We start from the raw sequence: 15,637 nt of genomic DNA on the forward strand, positions 1-15,637 counted from the left end.
TTTTTTTAGCTTGTTTTATCACTTATTACTGTTTTTGAAAGTTCTTTATATATTCTTTATACAAGTCCTTTGTTAGAAGTTTGAAATGAAAATATTTCTTCCAGTCTTTGACTTGTGCTTTTATTCTTTTAACAGTGTCTTTGAAAAAGAGAAGTTTTAAATTTTGATGAGTCTAACTCAACAATTTGTTCTTTTATAGTTTGTGACTTTTATGTCATATCTAAAAAAGATTTTGCTTGACCCAAAGTCACAGACATTTTTGTCTTTGTTTTCTTCTAGAAATTTTATAGTCTTAGGTTTTACATTTAGGTCTATGATCTATTCTGAGTTAATTTTTGTATAAGGTGTGAAGTAAGGGTTGAGTAGCATGTTTTAGCATATGTCTATCTAATTGTTCCAGCACAATTTTTTGAAAAGGCTATATTTTCTACACTGCATTATCACCATGGTTGAAAATCAATTGACCATATATATCTGGGCATATTTTTAAATTCTACATTCTGTTCAATTGATTGATGTATAAACATTTGCAAATGAAGCAACTGACAAAGGATTAATCTCCAAAACGTACAAGCATCTCATGCAGCTCAATGTCAAAAAAACAAACAACCCAATCCCAAAACAGGCAAAATACCTAAATAGACATTTCTCCAAAGAAGTTATACAGATTGCCAACAAACACATGAAAAGATGCTCAACATCACTAATCATTAGAGAAATGCAAATCAAAACTGCAGTGAGGTATCACTTCACAATGGTCAGAATGGCCATCATGAAAAAATCTACAAACAATAAATGCTGGAGAGGGTGTGGAGAAAAGGGAGCCCTCTTATACTGTTGGTGGGAATGTAAATTGGTACAGCCACTATGGAGAACTGTATGGAGTTTCCTTAAAAAAACTCAAATATTCTTTTACTGTTTTGATCGATGTACTTTTATAGTAAATCTTGAAACATTGAAATCCTATAATAGAGTTCTCCAAATTAAGAACACATTAAAATTTTGTTTTGGCTATTTAATTTAGCTCTTCTGCCTTTCCATATGAATTTCAGAATCAATTCATGAATTTCTACCAAAAAAACCCTTAGATTTTATTTAGGACTGTGTTTAATCTGTAGAATTGTTTAGGAAGAATTGACTCTGCCTTACCTTCCACTTCCCCTTTATAGTGAGGTCTGCAATTCAGCCAGATGTGAAAGTTTAGGCTCTTCTCAAGCCTTTTCTGAGCATATGTCAAGCCCTGGGCATGTGCATGGGCTTATCAATCCCTTGGTATATGTTGGAAGTTTATAAAAATCCTTATTCACCCAAGTATCTCCTTTTCTAAACTTTTTCTTCTCAGGCTTTTCAGTCTGTCTATTGTTTTTCCCAACTGTTATCCCTAGCCCCAGGCTGCTGCTGTCAATATTTTTGTCTTTAAGTGCTTTTGACAATACCTCTCAGGAAGCAGCCCCAGCACTAGGAATGATCCCATTTGAATGAAACAAAGTCAAGCCATTGCATGTAAATTAGATAGCTAGTGGGAAGCTGCAGCATAGCACAGGGAGTTCAGCTCTGTGCTTTGCGACCACCTAGAGGGGTGGGATAGGGAGGGTGGGAGGGAGGGTGACGCAAGAGGGAAGAGATATGGGAACATATGTATATGTATAACTGATTCACTTTGTTGTAAAGGAGAAACTAACACACTATTGTAAAACAGTTATACTCAAATAAAGATGTTTTAAAAAAAAGGGGGTTTAAGGGTTTCGGGCTGCCATTCAGAATAAGATTTATATTGCTCTTTCTGGCGATGGGAACCTATAACAGGAGTGTGGGCTGACATCTTTATGGCTGCTGCTGCCCTGGGGGTTGTGGGATATAGGTGGGTGAAGTACCTTTTTTTCTTCATCACATATTCCCCTGGTGGATATAAGTTTTTGACTAGATTCTAGAGTTCTGTAAAAGTTGATTCTGGCAGTTTTCCCAAGCTTATTAGTTGTTTTTATGGAAAGAGAGAGCCCTAGATTTCCTTACTCTGCCACTTTTGGTGACATTACTCTTCTATTTTTCCTGATATTCATAGATTTTGTCTTTTTGTTGTTTGGTCAGTCTGACTAGAGGTTTGTCAATTTTTCAATTTTTTTTCAAGGAACCAGTTTTTAATTTCACTGCTTTCCTCTATCGGTTTTCTATTTTTAATTCTACTTGTTTTTTAAAATTTCTTTCTTTTTTTATATTTCTAGTTATTGAGATGGAAGGTTAGATTATGGACTTTTTGAGTCTTCTTTTTTCCTAAAGTAGATATTTAATGCTATACATTTCCCTCTATGTATTTCTTTATGAGCATCCCACAGCTTTGATGTGTTGTATTTTTATTGAGTTCACTATATTTTGAAACGTCACTTATGACTTCCTTCTTGATCCATGGATTATTTAGAAGAGTGTTCTTTAATTTCTAAATATTAGGAAAGATATTTTTCAGCATTAATTACTATTTTTATTCTTTTATGGTTACTGATCATAGTTTATATGACTTTAGTTCTTTTAAATTTGTTAAGGTTTGTTTTATGGGCTATCTTGGTGAATGTCCCAATGTACTTGAAAAACTTGGATATTCTTCTGTTGGGGGTAGAGTGTTCTATAAATGTCAGTTAGGTGACACTGGTTGATAATATTGTTCAGGTCTTCCATACATTTACTGATTTTGTCTGTACACATTCTACCAATTGTTGAAAGAGGAATGTTGAAGTATCCAACAATAATTTTGGATTTTTAAATTTCCTATTTTAATTCCATCAGTTTTTGTGTCATATATTTTGAAGTTCCATTGTTGGATATCACATTTAGCATTGTAATATCTTACTTGTGATTTAATTATGTAAATCCCTCTTCATCTTTGGTAAGTTTCCTTGTTCTACAGTATAGTTCTTTGATTTTAATATATCCACCACATCTCTCTTTTGATTAGTGTTTACATTATATATATTTTCCATTCTTTTAATATATTTATATCTTTATATTTAAAATGGGTATTGTGTACACAGAATATATTCAGCTCTTTTTTTTTTTCCAATCTGACAATCTCTGGCTTTGTATGTTTAGACCACCTACAATTAATATATTTATTGACATGGTTATGTTTAGATTCATCATTTTATTATTTGTTTTGTTTGTCCCCTCTGTTTTTATGTTAATCTATTTTCCTTTTACTGAATATTTTTGAAATATTTGAATATCTTTATTTTATCTCTTGCCTTTTTAGGAATATTTCTTTATGAGGTTCATTGGTTGCTATAGGGATTACCATTTTCACAGCTAAGGTTTCACAGTCTTCTTAGAGTTAATATTGTTCCACTTCCAGTAAAGTGTACAAAGTAGTCTTGTAACAATATCGGTCCATTGCCCATCCAGAGTACCTTTATGTTATGGGTGTCTTAACTATTATATCAACATTCATTAAAAATCACATGAGACAATGTTTGAATTTTTTATTTCAGCAGTCATAACTATTTTAAAGAACTTAAGAAAGAAGAATTTTTTAACATATATCCAGAATTTCCATATCTGTTGTTCCTCCTTTATTCCTGACAATCTAATTTCCCCCCAGCATTATTTCCCTTAAGCCTGAAGAATTTCTGCAGAATTTCTTATAGAATAACTCTGCTGGTAACAAATTCCCTTGTCTTTTTAAATCTCAGAATGTCTCCTGAAGCTTTATTTTTTACATCTTTATTGGAGTATAATTGCTTTACAATGTTCTGTTAGTTTTTGCTGTATAACAAAGTGAATCAGCTATATGTATACATACATCCCCATATCCCCTCCCTCTTTAGCCTCCCTCCCACCCTCCCTGTCCCATCCCACTAAGTGGTCATAAAGCACTGAGCTGATCTCCCTGTGCTGTGCAGCTGCTTCCTACTAGCTAGCTATTTTACATTTGGTAGTGTATATATGTCCATGCCACTCTCTGACTTGTCTCAGCTCCCCCTCCCCCACAGTGTCCTCAAGTCCATTCTCTGTGTCTGTGTCTGTATTCCTGTCCTGCCCCTAGGTCCATCAGAGCCATTTTATTTTAGATTCCATATATATGTGTTAGCATACGGTATTTGTTTTTCTCTTTCTGACTGATTTCACTCTGTATGACAGACTCTAGATCCATCCATCTCACTACAAATAACTCAATTTCATTTCTTTTTATGGCTGAGTAATATTCCATTGTATATATGTGCCACATCTTCTTTATCCATTCATCTGTTGATGGACACTTAAGTTGCTGAAGCATATTTTTATTGGCTATAGAGTTCTGAGGTTAACAGTTGTTTTCTTTAAGCATATTAAAGATTCTGTTTCACTCGTCTGTGAATTGATGATATAGCTTCAGTCTTTCAAGTAGTTGTTCCCCTTCATAGACTGTGTGATTTTCCAATACCTTCTTTCAAGATTTTTCTTCATCTTTGGTATTTAGCAGTTCGATTATTATATGTCTAGGCAATCGTTTCTTCTTTTTTTTTTTCTTTTCTGTTTAGGGTATGTAGAATGGCTTGATTCTGTAAACTTATGTGTTCTACCAAACTTGGAAAGTTTCTGAGCACTATTTCTTCAAATATATTTTTTCTGTACTAATTTCTTTCCCCTCTCCTTCTGGAATTCCAATGTTCTATGTGTTGGACATTATCATATCATTCAGCATAGCCATGAGTTTCTGTTGATATTTTTTCAGACATTTTTGTTGCTATTCTTCACATTGGATAATTTCTGTCAATCACCAGTTTCACTGACTCTTTCCTTTGTCATCTCCATTCTGCTATTGAGACCATCCAGTGAATTTTTTATTTTGGTAATTGCATTTTTTATTGCTAAACTTTAAAATTGGTTATTTTTATATTTCCTAATTTTTCTGTGAAAACTTCATTTTTCTGTTTATTTTAAATGTACTTTCATTTACCTCTTGGAGCTTAGTTATAATAACCATTTAAAAATCTTTGACTGAAATTTTCAACATTTGAATCATGTTACAGTTGACATTTGTTGATTGTGTTTTCCCTTGAGAATTGGTAACATTTTACTGGTTCTTTCTAAGTAAAATAATGCTGGATTGTATTCTGGACATTTTGACTATTATGTGGAGTCTTAGTCCTGTTATAATGCTTTGGAGAATGTTGAATTTTTTTTCTTGTTTGTTTTATCAGACAATCAACTTGGTTAAAAAGCAAGGTCTGCCTTACTTTCTGTGGGTGGCGATGCCCATCTCTTTCAGTTTTCAAAGCCTTTGCTATGATGCATTTGGTGTATGTCACACACGTATCACTGAGGGGATAGTCCTAAGGCTTGGTCCATGGTTTACATATTAATTCATAGTTCAATTATCAAAATCTTTGCTATATGGTTTTGAGTCTGTCCTATACTTGTGCTATTCAGGATTAGTGTGAAATTTAGGTGGTGGTTTAAATCATAGTGTACTTCTCAAAGCCTTTGGCATGCTGCCTTGAGTCTGTCCTAGGCATGTGCTTAAAGGTAAACCCATGATTTGTGAGGGTTCATATAAAGAATTAGTGGATCCTCTTCTTTAACCCTCTATTGCTGGGTTTCCCTACTCTCTCTGGTCCAAAGTGGCCTTTTCCCCTAAATTTCTGCCAAGACATATTTTTTAAATCAGAGTTTTAGCTGTTTGTGCCACTGTCCCACTATGCAGCTTTGCCTTTGAGGCAGAACTGCAAGAGAAAAGAAGAAGAAAATAAAAAAAAAAGAAAACGTATTTCCCTGTGGGTTGCTTCTCCAAGTCTTTTTTTTAAACATCTTTATTTGAATATAACTGTTTTACAATAGTGTGTCAGTTTCTCCTTTACAACAAAGTGAATCAGTTATACATATACATATGTTCCCATATCTCTTCCCTCTGGAGTCACCCTCCCTATCCCACCCTCCCTATCCCACCCCTCTAGGTTGTCACAAAGCACCGAGCTGATCTCCCTGTGCCATGCGACTGCTTCCCACTAGCTAGCTATTTTACGTTTGGGAGTGTATATATGTCCATGCCACTCTCTCACTTCATCACATCTTACCCTTCCCCCTCCCCATATCCTCAAGTCCATGCTCTAGTAGGTCTGTGTTTTATTCCCGTCCTACCACTAATCTCTTCATGACATTTTTTTTTTTTAGAGTCCATATATATATGTTAGCATACGATATTTGTTTTTCTCCTTCTAACTTACTTCACTCTGTATGACAGACTCCAGGTCTATCCACCTCATTACAAATAACTCAGTTTCATTTCTTTCTATGGCTGAGTAATAGTCCATTGTATATATGTGCCACATCTTCTTTATCCATTCATCTGTTGATAGACACTTACGTTGCTTCCATGTCCTGGCTATCATAAATAGAGCTGCAATGAACATTGTGGTACATGACTCTTTTTGAATTATGGTTTTCTCAGGGTATATGCCCAGTAGTGGGATTGCTGGGTCACGTGGTAGTTCTATTTTTAGTTTTTTAAGGAAACTCCATACTGTTCTCTATAGTGGCTGTATCAATTTACATTCCCACCAGCAGTGCAAGAGGGTTCCCTTTTCTCCACACCCTCTCCAGCATTTATTGTTTCTAGAGTTTTTGATGATGGACAATCTGACCGGTGTGAGATGATATCTCATTGTAATTTTGATTTGCATTTCTCTAATGATTAGTGATGTTGAGCATTCTTTCATGTGTTTGTTGGCAATCTGTATATCTTCTTTGGAGAAATGTCTATTTAGTTCTGCCCATTTTTGGATTGGGTTGTTTGTTTTTTTGTTATTGAGCTGCATGAGTTGCTTATAAATTTTGGATATTAATCCTTTGACAGTTGCTTCATTTGCAAATATTTTCTCCCATTCTGAGGGTTGTCTTTTGGTCTTGTTTATGGTATCCTTTGCTGTGCAAAAGCTTTCATGTTTCATTAGGTCTCATTTGTTTATTTTTGTTTTTATTTCCATTTCTCTAGGAGATGGGTCAAAAAGGATCTTGCTGTGATTTATGTCATAGAGTGTTCTGCCTCTGTTTTCCTCTAAGAGTTTGATAGTGTCTGGCCTTACATTTAGGTCTTTAACCCATTTTGAGTTTATTTTTGTGTGTGGTGTTAGGGAGTATTCTAATTTCATACTTTTACAGGTAGCTGTCCAGTTTTCCCAGCACCACTTATTGAAGAGGCTGTCTTTTCTCCACTGTATATCCTTCCCTCCTTTATCAAAGATAAGGTGACCATATGTGTGTGGGTTTATCCCTGGGCTTTCTATCCTGTTCCATTGATCTATATTTCTGTTTTTGTGCCAGTACCATACTGTCTTGATTACTGTGGCCTTGTAGTATAGTCTGAAGTCAGGGAGCCTGATTCCTCCAGCTCCATTTTTCGTTCTCAAGATTGCTTTTGCTATTCGGGGTCTTTTGTGTTTCCATACAAATTGTGAAATTTTTTGTTCTAGTTCTGTAAAAATGCCAGTGGTAATTTGATAGGGATTGCATTGAATCTGTACATTGCTTTGGATAGTAGAGTCATTTTCACAATGTTGATTCTTCCAATCCAAGAACATGGTATATTTCTCCACCTATTTGTATCATCTTTAATTTCTTTCATCATTGTCTTATAGTTTTCTGCATACAAGTCTTTTGTCTCCTTAGGTAGGTTTATTCCTAGATATTTTATTCTTTTTGTTGAAATGGTAAATGGGAGTGTTGATGCCCCTCTGTAGTCTACCTGTTCTTTTTCACTTTTCAGAGTCCTTGGGTAGTTGCTTTTATATTTCATCCAGAGATTTTTATTTATAATCACTGGGAGAGAAAGGCTGTAATGCACTTATTCCACCATGCCAGAAACCAGTTTAGTTTTGTTTTAATATTAGTTTTTCACCCTCTTTTTCTTACTGTCTTGTGGTTTTATAGTTTGCTTCTACTCTGATCCCTGTTCCAAACTGGACTTATAACAGTATTTTTGAAGTTTCTTCTCCATTGTTATATTGCTGATCCATTCCTGGTCCAACAAGCCACTTAGCTCAATTTCTAATCCCAAGACTATGTCTTTGTATATCATGTCATCCCCACCCAGCCCCCTAGCCCATGTCTGCTGCCTCAAACAGAGTCATACCCTGGGCATCAGTTCATCTTCACTTTTTCTAGCCTCTCTACAAGGAGAGCCCCAGCTCTGACCAATGAGTACTCAGCCTGCTTCCATTTTCCTCTTTTGTACAGAGAAATATTTTCATTTCTTTTACTTTACTTCTTATTTTCAGACCCAGATCTCTGGCTTCAGTATTACTTACACCTTTGATTTGTGTCTGTTCCATGATATTTTGATCTTTTATTTGGAACAATTATGTTTTTTATTATATCATTTATATTTTATCTCTCATTATAGTGTGTTTATTACCTGTGCCATCTTATCTGGAAGTTCCAAACATTTCTTAAGAATGACAGTGTATGTGCCTCTGGTAGCCTCTTCTAATCTATCATGGCCAATATTTTTAATGTTGTAATCATAACAAAATGGATTCCCTTTTTCACAGATAAAGAAATTAAGGTATAGTTAACTTGAGGTAGGACCATGATTAACCCAAGTCTCCAGAGTCCTATACCAAAGTTTTTTCCACTTATTAATTTTATGTTTAAGCTAAAAATCAGTAGGCCCTGGAAAAATACCAGAGCATCCTTGTAACATTTTAGAATATTTCAGCTGCTTTAAAGATTCTATTGCTTTTCCCCTGGCTTTCAGCTTGTTCTGGCTCAAGGATGTGCCTTTAGAGTGGAGAAGACATTGTGTAGTTGGCCTCCAACTTATTTCCTGGTCATTATTTGAGCACTGCTTCAAATTCCCTCTATAATTTTGTTATAATATTGCCCCAAGGAAATCCTACTAGCTCTTGGAAGTGACCTCTATTTTCAGTGAAGGGCTATGAACCGCTGAAGAAGCTGCTCTCTGATGGTTTTATTTCTTCCATACCTGTTACTGAAATTTCTTTCTATGTGGGTGGCTAGTTCCACACATCTGCCCATCATTTTCTCTGGAGCTACAAATCCTAATATTGCCTTTGGTCCCCATCACAAGGAAGGGATGTCTCTAGAAAGGTCTGAGGGCAAAGATATTCTAGGAAGGTCCTTCTATAGACCTATATTAATGCCACTAGAAGCACTGAGCACAGCAACCTGTTCTGAGAAAAGCTTGGATATTATTACTTTTTTCCTACCCCTTTCTTTACTACATTAGTGCTTATTTCTTGTTTTTGTCACTGTCCTATCTCTTCTTCAGTTCTAATTTAGTACCTCTGATCTGCTCTGGGCTTAGAAACCACAAGACCAAAGAAACAGAGCATATTTTTTGAAATGTATTTTAGTGATCTCTGTGCCGAAACTTCATATTCTAGTTAAGGAAACCTAGGCTCAAGGAGATAAAAGTCTCATTCACGATCATAGTAGCTTGTCAGTAGCACTACTTGACCTGTACCAAGATCTTCTGAAATCAGGTTCAATGCTTTTACCACTACACACTGGGTAAGTATTGAGCTAGGTAACAATAGGTGTACAGGAAACGGAAAAGGAAAAGTTGGAGGAGGGAAACATCTAGAATGAGTGACATACAAATGGGACCATTTGAATTGACACTTGAAATATGTGTTGGTACTTTACAAATTAAATGTTAAATGCCAGATTAAAGAATGAGATAATGATGAGGAAGATGAAATGCTGAGGATGATAGCCCAGGAATCAGTGTTTTTGTGGAACCAGTGAATGAAGTGGAGTGATCTGAATGGTGTGTACTGCCCACCAACTGTAACTGGCTTGGGACTGAGAGATGAATTTTGGGAGTGCAATAAGACTGAAATTCTTCCTGGTGTTTTGTTATAAACATATGTTGCATGTAGCTAGCTATTAAGATTTGCTGTACATTCCAGGTGCCAGACACTAGATGAAGTAGCATAAACACAGTGCTAGACTTCTAGCCTACCAAATGTCAGAAGTTATGAGCTTTGCCCAGACAGCCTGCAAAAGGGGCTATGAGTCCATTGCAGAGCTTAGATTAGAACCTAGGACCTCTAATACAGAGTTTTGTCATATCTGCTTCCTTAAGCCATCTGTCTGTGATTCCTCTGAAGAGCTTATCTGTGATTAATGCTATGGGGGGGTGTGTCACTGAGTACTTACAGTATCTCAGTCCCCAAGGTTTGTAAAAGACAAATGAAAAGGCCATTAACAGATCAGAGCACTCCAGCTCTCAGATCTCCAAGAGGCTCTCCATAAGTCATTGTAGTCCACTCCTCAAATCCATGTTGCTAGCAGACCCAGCTAGTCACATGGAAGCTAATTTCTAGTAGCTTAGTCTCTCTTCAAGATGGAAAGTGTACACAATAACAAACACTTATTCTCTAAAATTCCCAGTGATATGGATGTAGGAAAACAGAAAAGTCAGGACTTTGTTCTTTTAGTCAAAGTCCCAATCCTTAAAACCTCATTGTTGTCAGGAAGACTGTTATTGGGAAGGATTGAAGAGTCCGTCACAGCCTATAATGAGATAAAGGGGTATGGTTGGCTTTTGTTCATATCATTCATCTTATGATCCTGTCTAATAGAGCTGTGACAAAGTTTCATCACAAAACATATTTCAGAGTGCCAGAAAAAAAATCAGACCCAATCCAGAGGAAAGTGAATGTGGGATAGTGAGGTTGCTTAAAACCATGTCAAAAGAGGGGAGACACAAAGGAAGTCAGGATATTTAATCTGGAAAGGAACAAGAAGAGAAGACTTCGGTGTACCATGATCACTTTCCTTCAATCTCTGAAGGTCTTTAACTCTCAAAAGAACAAGAAGCAGATTTTGTTGTATGGATCCAAAGGGCAGTACTAAGACCAAAGTTTATGTGTGTGCTGGAGTGGAGAAGCTAGAGTTGGAGAAACTACTCTGGTTTCTGCTCAGAGGAGAAAATTCATGGCTTCTTGGGGATATATTTGAATTCAAACTAGAAAATACAGTTTGTATGAGCAACATAGTCAATATAAACACAGTGATCACTTGCTGATTGGCGTATCTTTACTCTTTCAGATCAAAAGCAAGCTGGAATGACATTAGGAACTGGTTGATAAGTTCCTCACCAATGGGAGTCCCACTGAGGGCTAAGGGCATGTGTGTTTAGCTTCCAATACCACAGTAAATTTGCAAAAGGAAAGGATAATTGTATTCACCTTTGGTTTCAGAAGGTAATATTGGAAGGAAATTGGATCTCCAAAGTAAATAAAAAAGAACCAAGGAGCATTGGAAAATATTTGTTAAAAAAAAAGAAAAAACTCATTTCCCAATTAAATCATTTTTCACATTTGAAAAATGAGAAGGCAGTGAACAGGGGCTAGACTATGAACTGTAGCCCTCACCAGTTTTAGTCTAATTCACTGGTCTTTTCATTTAATTAAATGAAATAGCAAACTTCTGATCATTCCTTCACACAGAGGAGCTGGAGTGGTGGGTGGATACACTCTTCTTTGTCTGGGACTGAGGACCTTAGACTTCTGGGTGAGTTCTGTCCACTTTGCCTTATGGGTGTCTCATATGGTCTTGCCTCTGGAATAGTATTAAGCAGCAGCAGCAGCAGCTAACATATATTGAACACTGGATTTATTCTAACCATTGGTCTCAATACTGTCTCCTTAAATCCTCAGAGCAATTCTGAGGTACGTGCTATCATTATCCCAATTTTCCAGATGAAGAAACAGGCATAGAGAAGTTAAGTGACAAAAGGCACACAAAGAGTAAATGGCAGAACCTATATTCAAACCCAGTTAGTCATGCTTTCAATCACTGTGCAATATTTCTGCAGGGTACTTCTGTGTGTTTTCACATACCCTGCTCCAAGGCAGCTGGATTTCCTAGTCAAAAAATGGGATTTAGTCATTGGGGCTTTGTGGTACCTGTGTGCAACACTGATGGAATGTCAACATACACTACCAAATGTAAAGAGATAGCTAGTGGGAAGCAGCCACATAGCACAGGGAGATGAGCTTGGTGCTTTGTGACCACCTAGAGGGGTGGGATAGGGAGGGTGGGAGGGAGATGCAAGAGGGAGGAGATATGGGGATATATGTATATGTATAGCTGATTCACTTTGTTATAAAGCAGAAACTAACACACCACTGTAAAGCAGTTATACTCCAATAAAGATGTTAAAAATTTTTTTTTTGATGTGGACTGTTTTCTTAAAGTCTTTATTGAATTTGTTACAATATTGCTTCTGTTTTACGTTTTGGGTTTTTTGGCTGCGAGGCATGTGGGGTCTTAGCTCCCTAACCAGGGAAGGAACCCACACCCCCTGCATTGGAAGGTGAGGTCTTAACCACTGGATCCCCAGGGAAGTCCCAATGGATGACTTTTAAATGACAGTGAACAGTTGAGAGAGAGGAGGAATACCTTATTTGCATTAAACCTTGTTGGGTTGCACCCCCCAGACCTGCAAGCCCTGTACTTTCCCAGCCTCGAGACCAAAGAAAGAGCCTGGAGTCAGCGACAGAGACATTAATGGTTTCATGGATAAGGGGAATCTTCCTTGTCTGAACCCGGGTCCTGGAGTGACACCCCACCATGTGCAGCAGAGGTGGGCAGGACTTGGTGGTAGTCTTCACTTCCAGGTGGGATGGGGAGGGAGGTTACCAGTTACAGGAGGAATTGACTTTAGGTCGTTGCTTATTGGTTGCCAGGGAAACCAGTAGAGGAGTTCACCCCTCACTGCCCCTTTGATAAATCATCATAGTGGAGATAGTTCTGATCTAAAGATTAGATCATTAGCTGGAGCCAGAGACAAGTACATAGGCATTTACTGATTAGGACCTATGATTGAGGGAAGGTCAGTCATGTGAGTGGGTGTAGGTGAAGCAGGGACTGGTCGAGCAGGGGATGTACAGAGAGCAAGAGAACAGCCATGTTGGGCGGCCTGATCAAACAAACCTCCTACCTTCCTCAGGCAGCAGAGAAAACTTGCCTTTTGCTACCATTGGGCACCTTTAGTCAGATGCTTTTTGCTTGGCCCTGCGTTCAGAGTTCCTAGTTAGAGCAGAGAGAAAATTCAAATTTGTTTGATACCAAACCCTCATTGTACAAGAGAAAAGTCAAAAGGAGAAGTCTTAAGGCATTCAACAAGTCAGGCAGAGATCCAGAACGCAAGCCTTTCCATCCCAGCCAAAGACTCTTCCTTTTCTACTTACAGTGACTCCATTCTCCTCTTAGAGCTACAGCAGTCTCCTGACTTTATCACCACTATCTCTCTTCTCCTTTTTCTCCTATAGTCTGGGTCCCCTGTTTTGTTTTTGTTTTTGTCACTGTGCCAAGTGGCATGTGGGATCTTAGTTCTCCAACCAGGGATCGAACCCGCATCCCCTGCAGTGGAAGAACAGAGTCTTAACCACTGGACTGACAGGGAAGTCCCTGGGTCCCCTGTTTTGAATCTGCATAGCTATCTTACAGTTTTACAGTTAAGTTGGTTTAGAAAGTTGTTCTGTGTCTAACTATGTCCTGCCTGGAATATTGGATTCAAATGTAATTGTGGTCTCTCCCATTAATTATTAATTTTGTTTTATGTACTTTGGCGTATGGCAGTGTTTCCCCAGCCAAAGAATCTGGCAGTGTATCTGAAGAGACAAGTGTTTAGGGGGCATGTTCTGCATTCTGAAGTGTTGTCTCTTGTCCTTGAAGCACAGAAATATCTCTGAGGGAAGACTGTGCTCTAGATGAGAGCCCAAATATTTAAAACACAACTCTAGCTTCAGAGACATGTTATTTGCTGATTAAGCTTGGAAGTAGATTGTGTGTTTTGGTGAATTGACCACAGTGTCAATTCTTATTAAATGATACTCATAGTCTCTTTTGAAAATGGAATGTTTGTGGATGTGTACAGTGGCCTTGAGTATACTTTGTGCCTGTGTAGGGGAGTAGTGTATTAAGAGCCTAAGGGATGGCTCTGGAAAAGATATAAAGTACCTCTGGGCTAGGACCCAGGACTGGATGAATATAGTGAATATGCTATAAATGGAGTATGTGTGTCCATTACCTCTCCATGGGAAAAAAGAAATAGTGTAATGTATAGCACAGGGAATATAACCAATATTTTACAATAACTTTAAATGGAGCATAATCTATAAAAATGTCAAATCACAATATTGTACCCTTAAAACTAATATAATGTTTTAAATCAACTATACTTCAATTAAAAAGGAAATATAAATTTTAAAAATTAAAAAAATACTGCCATAGACTCCACTAACCAGCCTCATTATCATATACATATATCAAGTCCTATGTGGGTTTTATTGGTATTAGCTACGCGACTGGTGTGCTCTACTGGGGTCAGATATTCTGGGCTGGAGTGGATCTTGTTTGAATTTAGTGTAATTATGAGGTGTTTGGTAGGCTGGAATTGACTTTGCTAAGCTGAAGTAGGCTACCCTGTACTCTGAGGTATATTTGAGTGGGTGAGCTAGTCTGAGCTGCAATGGGGTAAACAGGGCTGACAGAAGGAGGAAAAGAGAAACTTAGCAGTGCAATAACTTCACTTCTCTGAGTATCATTTTCCAACTTGGCAAATATATATGTGATGAGATTCATCCATTAATACCGAAAATGTTCAGTGAGCACCATCTCAATAACAGGCTCCTTTTCTATGTACTGAGGATACAGAGAAAACAAAATAGGGACACTGCCCTTCAGGAGCTCTTGGGTTATGTGGCAAGGCAGATGGGTAAATACACAGTTGCAATAGAAAAAAAAATGCAAAGAGAGTGTATCAGGTGATATCAATCATCTCCAAATCTCAGTCACTTAACCCAACAAAAGTACTTCTCTTTGATGCAAAGTCTATTGTGGATCCAGGCAACTCTCCAGTTCCATTGTCCTCCAAGTGTTGGGTCATCATTCCAGGCTGTTTCAATCTTATAGTAGCTCCATATTAACATATGTTTCCATGGTGACCATTGGCAGGTAGGGTCTTGGGTTGGACATTAATTGTTGTAGCCAGGGAGGGACACATATTACTTCCTCCTACAACCAAAACCAGTCACACATCCCTTCCTTACTTTAAGTAGGAGTACAATCATCCTACATTCCTGAGAGTGGAAAAGGGTTGGCTCTTGGAACATTTGTAACTTACCACAGGTAGGGATAATCCCAGTGTGAGAGCCCAGCATGTGTGAATGTTAGAGATCTCGAAGGGCTCTCACTAAGCTTTGGAGTCTGGAGGTTCTGCCGCCATTCTCAATGTTACCTAAAGGGATGGACTTTGTTCCTGTGCCTAGCATATTCTCTGTGAAGAAATAGTACAAGTGAGAGTTTTTAAAGGGGTTCTCCTATGATTGTACGAAGTATCCTTTCTTAGAAGTAACAAGTTCACTATCATTTGGAGTACTGCACTGGACTCTCTCTGAGCTAAGGCTACAGTCTTTAATAATACTCTGCTTTTCTACTTTCTTTCAACCAGATGCAGTGACTGAAGTTAAGACTGACATCTACGTGACCAGTTTTGGCCCTGTGTCAGACACTGACATGGTAAGTATATTTTCTGCAAAGGTAAAAGTGAAAGATGATGCAACAGATCAAAGAAAATAAATTGAGGTTTTCCTATGGCAGGGCCTTGGAGCTATATTCTAAGGAGAAGACTTGTCTC

The 15,637-nt window shown here is 37.6% G+C and overlaps 1 protein-coding gene across 3 annotated transcripts in view; it reads left to right on the forward strand.

Moving 5' to 3' along the window:
* GABRA3 (gamma-aminobutyric acid type A receptor subunit alpha3) overlaps positions 1 to 15,637 on the forward strand; it is a 252,191-nt gene that overhangs the window by 141,711 nt on the left and 94,843 nt on the right. For all 3 annotated transcript variants that reach the window (XM_067023166.1, XM_067023165.1, XM_059049636.2), the window contains exon 4: positions 15,452 to 15,519. In XM_067023166.1, the coding sequence (XP_066879267.1) occupies positions 15,452 to 15,519 (68 nt within the window). The remainder of the gene's footprint in view (positions 1 to 15,451; positions 15,520 to 15,637) is intronic.

The sequence above is a fragment of the Kogia breviceps genome, chromosome X, assembly GCF_026419965.1.
Source record: "Kogia breviceps isolate mKogBre1 chromosome X, mKogBre1 haplotype 1, whole genome shotgun sequence".
Classification (NCBI taxonomy): domain Eukaryota; kingdom Metazoa; phylum Chordata; class Mammalia; order Artiodactyla; family Physeteridae; genus Kogia; species Kogia breviceps.